General features: G+C 40.5%; 1 protein-coding gene across 1 annotated transcript in view; it reads right to left on the minus strand.

Annotated features, from left to right (window-relative positions):
* The window catches only part of Gab3 (GRB2 associated binding protein 3), a 94761-nt gene extending 85791 nt beyond the window's left edge, over positions 1 to 8970 (minus strand). The window contains exon 1 of the mRNA XM_060374772.1: positions 8883 to 8970. Within this exon, the coding sequence (XP_060230755.1) occupies positions 8883 to 8954 (72 nt within the window). The 5' untranslated portion in view covers positions 8955 to 8970. The remainder of the gene's footprint in view (positions 1 to 8882) is intronic.
* Positions 8971 to 9527: the final 557 nt, after the last annotated feature.

Genomic DNA, 9527 nt, shown 5'->3' on the forward strand with positions numbered 1-9527 from the left:
GGTACACATTTAGCAAGGTTTCACTGCTGCTAAATTTTGCTCAATATCCATATTCGGTTATACAACCTATATTGTGTAAACCCACAGATTAAGAAGGTGTGTTGTACTGAAAAAAAGTGGAACCTTTGGATATTCTATGAAAAAGTTGAACTCTGGCAGGCTTTTCCTCTACATTTCCTATCAAGTACTTATCAGACAAACAACCATAGAAACCAACAGACAGTGAAACACTGCTATGAGTACTACAAGAAACTGACTCTACCAGGAACAGCACCCAGGGATAAGGCCCTGGGTTTTTCTCTTGCTTCACAAACACCATCACATTTTTAAAGTTAAATTTATTTTATTTACAAAAAAAATCTAGGAAGAAAAATGGGCAATTTGGCCAGGAAGTCATGGCACATGCTTTTAATCCCAGTATTTGGGGGGCAGTGGCATGCAGATCTCTAAGTTCAAGGCCAGAGTGAGTTCCAAGACAGCCAAGGCTACACAGAGAAACCATGTCTTCTCTTGGAAAAAAAAATAGAAAAAGAAAGAAGAAAAATTTAAAAAAAATGAAGAAACTGTAGCCAGACAGAAAAGTACAAAATGGAAACTTTCACATGCCTCTTTCTATAACTGATAACTCTATAACTGTAAAAATAAGCAGAAAAAGCTGTAAGGATATGGAAAACTCTGAAAAAAGTATAAATCAAATGGAACTAATATCTATAGAACATTCCATCCAATAAAAGATCCATCATAATGTTCACCAAGTGAAACTATATTGTGAATTATAGTGTAACCCTATATTTTAAAAATATATTAATCATATAGTTTGCTCTTGAATCATATTATAATTTAATTAGAAACTAATAATAGGAAGAAAACTAGAAATTTTCAGAATATTTGGAAGTTAAACAGAAAACTTTTATGGCTTAAAAAAAGAAACAGAAAAATGAAGAATAGTAACAATTTGTGAAAATAAAAACAATATATCCATTTTTTGGGATACACCTAAGTTTACAGTCTTGAACACTTGCATTAGAAGATAAGAGTTGACAGATCTGGATGTGGTGGCACACACCTGTGATCCCAGCGCTCAGAGAGGCAGAGGCAGGTGAGTTTGAAGCCAGCCTGGTCTATAAATCAAGTCCAGGACAGCCAAGATTACATAGAGAAACCCTGTCTTGGGGAAAAAAAAAAGACAAGCAAGCAAGAAAGAAAGAAAGAAAGAAAGAAAGAAAGAAAGAAAGAAAGAAAGAAAGAAAGAAAGAAAGAAAGAAAGAAAGAAAGAAAGAAATGGAAGAAGATAAAGAGTTGAACCTAGGGGTGCAGACCTACAATCCTAGCTACTCTGCAGGATGAGGCAGGAAGAATGAAAGTTCAAGGACATCTTAAAGTACAGTCTCCTTATGCCCAGGAACAGTGTGATAAGGGAAACTCTTCCTTTACAGGGACATTCAGGGTCTGCTCCAGAAGCATCAGACCCCCCACAAACTGCTCCCCTGGTTTAGAGACTGATAGCCCAATCTCAAAGCTCAACAACTAAAATTAATATTTTTATATTTAAAGAAACCAAACCCAAAGCAATCAGAAAGAAATAATAAAGATGAGAGAATAAACCAACAAAATTAAAAGCAAAGAAAATAATAGAGATTGATGAAAATGAAAGCTAGTTATTAGAAAATACCAGAAAGTTTAACAAAACTCTAGCCAGAGTGATCAGGAAAAAAGAAAAACAGACAGCCTAAGTTACAAAATAATAAATGAAAAAAGAAGCACTGTTAGAGATATCGTAAGGGAAAATGACAAAAAAGAATACAGCAACTAACTTAATTTCAATAAATCTGACAATTCAGTAAAAACAAAAACAAAAAACTTGACAGGCTAAACTATCATTCAAGAAGATATGGATCCTCCAGCTACTTCTTTAAAGAATGGAATTCTAAATTAATAAATAACCTTCCCAGAAAGAGACAATTTCAAATTGTTTCATGGTAAATTCAACCAGATATTTAAGGAAGAAGGAATACTAATTCTATGCAGTATCTTTCAGAAAATGCAAGAGAACACTTCCCTTTTCATTTTACTTGGCCAGCATTATGCTAATATCAGAACCAAGCAAAGAGAGTCTCTCACACACACCACAACACACACACACAGACACACACACACACACACACACACACACACAAGGAAAACTATGTCTGTATCTTCTATGAACAGAAGCACAAATACCCTCAGCAAACTACTGGCAAAGCAAGTCCAAGAATACATGACAACCATATGAAGTTTACCCTGGGAGTTCACAGCTGGCTCAGGATTGAAAACAAACAAACAAAAACAGATGAGTGTAGGAATATGTCTTGGCAATAGAGTGCTTACTAATAGCATGTGCAAGGCCGTGGTTTCCATCTCCAGTATCACAAACATAACAAGTAATCCCAGCCAGGTGTGGCAGTGCATACATGTCATGCCAACATTTGGGAGGCTAAGGCAGGGGGACTGTCACAAATTTGAGGCCAGCCTGAACTTCAAAACAAGTTCAAGACAAGTTGGGACTTCAGAGCAAGATCCTTCTCAATAAACAAACAAACAAACAAACAAACAAAAACGGTCAGGAACTCAGCATAGTAAGAGATCAAAAAAGAAAGCTACTTATCACTTTATAGATTAAGAAGTATGAATTCACAGTTTTAAAAACATTCAGCAAGCCCTGTGGTGGTACGTGCCTGTAATCCTCGAACTCGGAAGGCACAGGGAGGTAGATCTCTAAGTTTGAGGCCAGCTTGATCTACACAGAGAGTTCCAGAACAGCCAGACTGTTACAAAGAGAAACCCTGTCTTGAAAAAGCAAAAATAAAATAAAAATAAAAAACCTCAGTAAATTGGCAATACAGGGAACATACCCAATTTGGTAAAAAGTGTCTCCAAAATACCTATAGCTCAGGTTGGAGAAATAGCTCAGTAGTTAAGAGCACTTGTTGTCTTGCAGAGGGCCCTATTGTTGAATATTAATATTTATTACTGATTTATCTTTTAGTTAATCAGCAGTTATTCCTAAACCAGCTGTATACCCAAATCACCACACACAGACTGGGCTTTATTTAATTAACCTACAGCACAATGCTGGGCAATAGTTACTCCATCCTAAACCTCCAAGCCCACATAGTTTCCTACCATTCAGATTTCCCACATTAGACTTGATTTTAGTCATATCTTAGGTGGGGCTCATCCCTCCTCAAGATTCAAAGTCCTCTCCTGCTGATCTCTGCTCTCCACCTCTTCCCAATTACTTTTTTTTCCTTGCCTCTGGACCAGGATGTCCCACCTTATTCTCTCCATTGATCAGCATTGTGGCTGGTTGTTTAATTGAAGTTACAGAGAACAAAGGGTGGCATATTTACACAAACTTGAGACAGGTGCTAAGTATCACAATGCAATGTCCTGGTTGAAACCAGATAGTGGAGTAGAGAAATCAGCATTTGAACGAACAAAGGTAAATTATATACATTCCAAAAGATTACACCAACAGGGCCCAGAATTGATTCTCAGAACCCACATGGAGGCTCACAACTATCTATAATTCCAATGGTAGGAGAGTTAGGATTTTGGAACAAAACCTGCTTCTGGGTTGCCTAGCAACTTATGATGTCATCATGTGTTGTCAGTCAGGTGGCCACACCTAGAAGGCATGGTTACCTTGCCCCTTAAAAGGACAACCTGACATGTATCTCTCTCTTTTGGTCCTTTCTCTCTTGGCCTCTCTTGGTCCTTCTTCTCTTTTGGGCGCCCTCTCTCTCTTCCTCCTTCTCTCTGTGTCCCTCTTTCTCTCTTTCTTTCCCCTATCATGTCCTGCTCTCCCTTCTCTCTCTCTCTCCATATCCACCTTAATAAGCCTCTTTTATATATAAGGTCTGTCGTACACCCAATCGTCTTTATTTAATTAGTTTGTCCCATAACCTTACAAGGGGATCTGACCTTTGTAGATATTGCATGCACATGGTGTATATATACACATGCCAGCCAAACGCCCATACCCATAAGATGAAAAAAAAAAAAAAAAAAACTTTGAAAAAGACTTAAATACTTAAAGTATTTGAAATAAAAAAATAAATGTCATTTAGTGTTGTGGTAATAACTAAGTTAATTAATTAGCATAGTGTGGCATGTACACATATGTGTCATGTGTGTGAAGTCCAGAGGTTGACATTGGATGTTATCATTCAATCATTTCTTTACTTTTTTTGACAGTGCCTCTCACTGATCCTGGAACCACCGCTTATATCCAGCAAGCCCCAGTTTCCTCATGTCTCCACCTTCTCATTGTTGGAATGATGGATATAATCACTATGCCCAGCTTTTATGTTGGTGCTGGGAACCTAAACTCAGGTCTAACTGATCTATCTCCTCAACTCTCTATCATTTCTTAAACCAAAGGAACAGATTTAAGCTAAAAGTTCAATGATAAAAAAATTGTTAAGTTATGATTCATCTGTTAAAAGAAATATTACACAAAGGTTTGAAAATGAAGTAAATCTGCACACGCTAACTTGGGAAAATGTATACACTAGTTGTAGAAAGGAAGAGAAAATTATTGGACAATATCATTTATGTGAAAATAAAATTACATATTTTCTAGGAAATGTTCTAGAATGATAACACACATCTAACAGCTCTTGTCCTTAGGGACAATCTGAGAAGGGTACAATGTGGGGGAACATTTCATTCAATTCATTCCAACAATGTTTGAATTTTGATAAGAATAAACGTCTAGATTACATGTGAAACAAAAAAAGGAATCAACTTTGTCTAAAAAGTGGGAAGAGCAATGATAAAAACTAACATTTTGATGGCCTTGGCTCATGTAATCAACCGGATGAAATACAATGTACTGAAAGATGTGCCTGAAAGCAAACTGTGCTTCCATTTGTTACTACAAACATTGATGAACTAAGTTATTGTGGCCAGTTGTGCTAACTAGCTTTGTTACTTTACTGTGTTAAATATATTATGACTATGGAATCTGTGAGGACTGGAACCAAGTCTTTTCTATTTCTTCCAAAAGCCAAACACTGAGACTATTTTAGAGATGGCACCCAGTTAATGGAAGGAAGTAGAAACAACTCAGAAGATCTGGATTAAACAGACTAACAGCACTGCCTGCCTTGTTGAAATAGCTCATCATTGCCCTCTCCTGGCAAAAGGGATTTCTGCAGCACTTAGTGATCAGAGGAAACAATCTTTGAGAAATTTTCCAAGGATTAAAAAAAAAAATGGGACCTCATGAAACTGAAAAGTTTCTGTAAAGCAAAGGATACCGTCATCAAAACAAAACGACTGCCTACAGATTGGGAAAGAATCTTCACTAACCCTTTATCTGACAGAGGACTAATATCCAGTATATACAAAGAACTAAAGAAGCTGAAAAGCAGCAATTCAAGTAATCCAATTAAAAAATGGGGAACAGAGCTAAACAGAGAATTCTCGACAGAGGAATATCGAATGGCAGAAAAACACTTAAAGAAATGCTCATCCTCATTAGCCATCAGGGAAATGCAAATCAAAACGACCCTGAGATATCACCTTACACCCATCAGAATGGCCAAGATGAAAAACTCAAGCGATAACACATGCTGGAGAGGTTGTGGAGAAAGGGGAACCCTGCTCCACTGCTGGTGGGAATGTAAACTGGTACAACCACTCTGGAAAGCTATCTGGCGCTTTCTAAGACAAATAGGAATAGTGCTTCCTCCAGACCCAGCTATACCACTGCTAGGTATATACCCAAAGTTTGTTCAAGTACACAAAAAGGACACTTGCTCAACCATGTTTATAGCAGCTCTATTTGTAATAGCCAGAACCTGGAAACAACCCAGATGTCCATCAACGGTGGAGTGGGTACAGAAATTGTGGTATTTTTATACAATGGAATACTACTCAGCAATCAAAAAGGAGGAAATCATGAAATTTGCAGGCAAATGGTGGGATCTAGAAAAGATCATTCTGAGTGAAATATCCCAGAAGGAGAAAGACAAACATGGGATATACTCACTTATATAGACCTATAAGATAGGATAAACATAATGAAATCTATACACCTAAAAAAGATAATCAATTGAGCGGACATGGGGTAAGATGATCAATCCTCATTTAGAAAGACAGATGGGATGTGCATTGAACGTATGACAGGAGTCTACTGAGCGCATCTGAAAGACTCTAACTAGCAGTGTTTTCAAAGCAAAGACTCATGACCAAACCTTTGGCAGAGTACAGGGAATCATAAGAAAGAAGGGGAGTTAGTCTGATGGGGAAAGGATGGGAGCTCCACAAGGACCAAATATATCTGGGCACAGGGTCTTTTCTGAGACTGACATTCAACCAAGGACCATGTATGGATATAACCTAGAACCTCCACTCAGATGTAGCCTGTGGTAGCCCAGTAACCAATTGGTTTCCCAAAGTGAGGGGAACAGGGACTATTTCTAACAGGAACTCGATGACTGGCTCTTTGGTCTCCCCACCCCCGAAGGGAGGAGCAGTCCTGTTAGGCCACAGAGGAGGGCTTTGCAGCCAGTCCTGAAGATACCTGATAAAACAGGATCAGATGAATGGGAGTCCCCCCATCAGTGGACTTGGAAAGGGGCACGGTGGAGATGAGGGAGGGAGGGAGGGAGGGACTGGGAGGGAATGAGGGATCGGGACACGGCTGGGATACAGAGTTAATAAAATGTAAAAAAAAAAAAAAAAAAAAGAAAACCATTATATTAAAATTATAATACATCCATAAAAAAAAAAAAAAAAAAAAAAAAAAAAAAAGTCTCAATAAAAGGAAAAAAAAAGTTCCAACCAGAGACTAAAAGGTAAAAGTTTGTGCCTTGGAATGTTGGTAATATGGCACCTGGGTTCTCTTCTGTTTTCAGTCTTGTCCATCATCACATCTATTCATAATCTATTCATAATCCACTCTTACTGCAATACGTCCATTTCACCAAAAAATAACAAATTACAAAAGGTCTACATATCCAAGTCTTCCCAAAAATCATCAAGCACTAATAAACTCTCCTGAATCAGCCTGCTGAAGACAAAATACAAACCAAAATTGGGGTATTGGGGAGAGACGCGGTGGGGGGGAGGGACACTCCTGCATAATCCTTGTTCTCCAGATTCACCATCTTGAATCAGCTATTGGAAAGTTTGTGCAACTCTGAAAACTTCCAGTGATCCTTTAAATTACTCTCATTAAGGGCACCAAGGAAAGCCACCCAGGGAACAATACTGCAGGCCTCACCTGCCCATGTAGGGCATAGGAGCATGTTTTTGCTTGCTCAGTATCAATGCATCTTCAATGGAGCTGAAAAGTTAGGCAAGAAGTTTGGTGGTGCAAAGGATGAGAGATGTGGGACTCTGTGCTTTAGAATTTGTGAAATCAAAAAAAAATAATTCAGGGCTGGGTATGGTGGTGCACACCTTTAATCTCAGCGCTCCTGAGAAACAGAGGCAGGCAGATCTCTGTGAGTTGAAGCCAGCCTGGTCTGTACAGTGCATTCTAGGGTTATATAGAAAAAAAAAAAAGAGGGACATACTGGTATTATTCAAAGACATTTTTATATTTCTGCATTTATGACGGCTATTCTTTGATTCAGCAGCACAAACAACAAAAACCTTTCCATAAAAGCGAGGCTCTGTCTAACCCAGATATTGGAGGGGGGGCATTGAGCAACTTGATATTTAGGAAAAACTTCTGTTACAAATTTTAGAAAAATCCATACATACATCTTCTTACGATTCTACCCCCCCGAATTTCTACATGATATGTGCTCTTTCATATGGAAACAAAAGTACAAGCTGGTGAAATATGGGCTAAACAGGAATACCAATTGGAAAACGATGGGCACAAGTACCAGATAGAACCCCATTTGCGGTGGGATGCCTTAGCTGAGTACAAACCTGGGCGGGGTTGTTCCCACCAGCATGCTTTGGTTTCTCAGAGAAATTAGGAACTATGAAAGGCAGGGATTCATCAAGTTACTTCCACCACCTACCACCTACCATCCCCCACCCCCACCCCACCCCACCCCGCCAAAAGGCAAGAAATCCTATTATCTATTTATACGCAGACCCCTGAGGGCTGCTAATGGCTAAAGACAGGTCAGTAGCAATCAGGTCTTTCAGCAGAATATTTTTAAGATCTTATCCTGAAAATACTAGGTATAATAAACTTTTGAGTTGTGTGCAGCTTATTTAAAGATGGTCCTATGATGTGCAGAAAAAATGGACTTTTCTGAGTGTCCCCTATTTCATAACAGTACATGTCAATGATTCCTGTTGAACTAGGAAAGCACGGTATCATCATAAAGAATAAGCTGAGAAGGCACATGATCATAAAAGAGTTACATTGTATAGTAAGAGTGTTCTATGATAGCAACAACGACAGTACTCGTTACAGTCCAAGAAGAATGCAGCAGCTTCACTGAGTGGCCCACACAGGTTTCCTCTTACTGTCCACTTCCCTGTCCCTCGCCCCGTTCTCCTCGCTGAGAAATGGAACTCCAGTCAGAGACAGGGCACCCTTTAGAGATGTGTCTCTGGTTGCTCCAGCATACAAACTGGCATTGGGGGTTTCAGCCCCAACCCACCTCCCCTCTACCGCTGACTGTGGTATTATAGAGACGCTGAACACAGCTGGCAAGAGGCACCAGGCCAGCCTGCAGCAGCAACACAGCTCGACGTGTGATTTCACTTTCCGTCGTCCATTGGCCTCGCCTGCAGCTACAGCGCAGGGAACAGCTACGTTTGGCGCGCCGAGAGCCAGGGACTCCCCAGGACCACGCATGGCTACCCCACCGACAGAGAACCGAGGACCCGAAGGCTAGGGGTGAGTTGGTGCCGCTACTCACATAGCGCTGCAGCTTCCTCTCGGGGGGCGACTTGACGAGCCAGCCCGTGCACACGGCGTCGCCAGTGCTCATCGTGGCCGCCTCTGCCGCTGCCGCTGCTTCCTCCAGCTGGGCTGGGCGCCTGCAGCAGGAGGAAGTCTAGCCAGGGATGCCGCGGGGCGGGCTCGCCCGCATAGCACCGCCCCAAGCAGCCGAGCGACGCCCCCTCTTCTGGGTCCCCCAGACTTGAACCTAGACGGTGGGGGCAAAAAGTAAGCAGCAAAGTTAAGGAGGCCCCTTCGAGCAACTGCTGTGCCCCAAGAGGCTCTGCCTCTGGAGACGCCAAACAGGACGTCCTGCCGCTGCATCCCAGGTGCCCAGAGATGATCCGAATTCAGCAGTCATACTATCTGCAACCTCTTTGACTCTGGAGTTTTAAAACATGAGTCTAAGGTTGGGCCAGGTTGTATGTTGGGTACTTTAATAACAAAAATAAACAACTAATATTTATGGTGACTACTGAGTACCACATGCCAGCCATTTGTCATAAGTGCTTCACAGCATCTACACAAACGCCCTATAAGCTATATTAACTTTGCTGATGCACAAGATGAGAAACAGAATAATGTCTCCTATATAGAGCACACACTCAGGAAGTCTCCTATA

The sequence above is a fragment of the Meriones unguiculatus genome, chromosome X (genome assembly GCF_030254825.1).
Source record: "Meriones unguiculatus strain TT.TT164.6M chromosome X, Bangor_MerUng_6.1, whole genome shotgun sequence".
Taxonomy (NCBI): Eukaryota; Metazoa; Chordata; class Mammalia; order Rodentia; family Muridae; genus Meriones; species Meriones unguiculatus.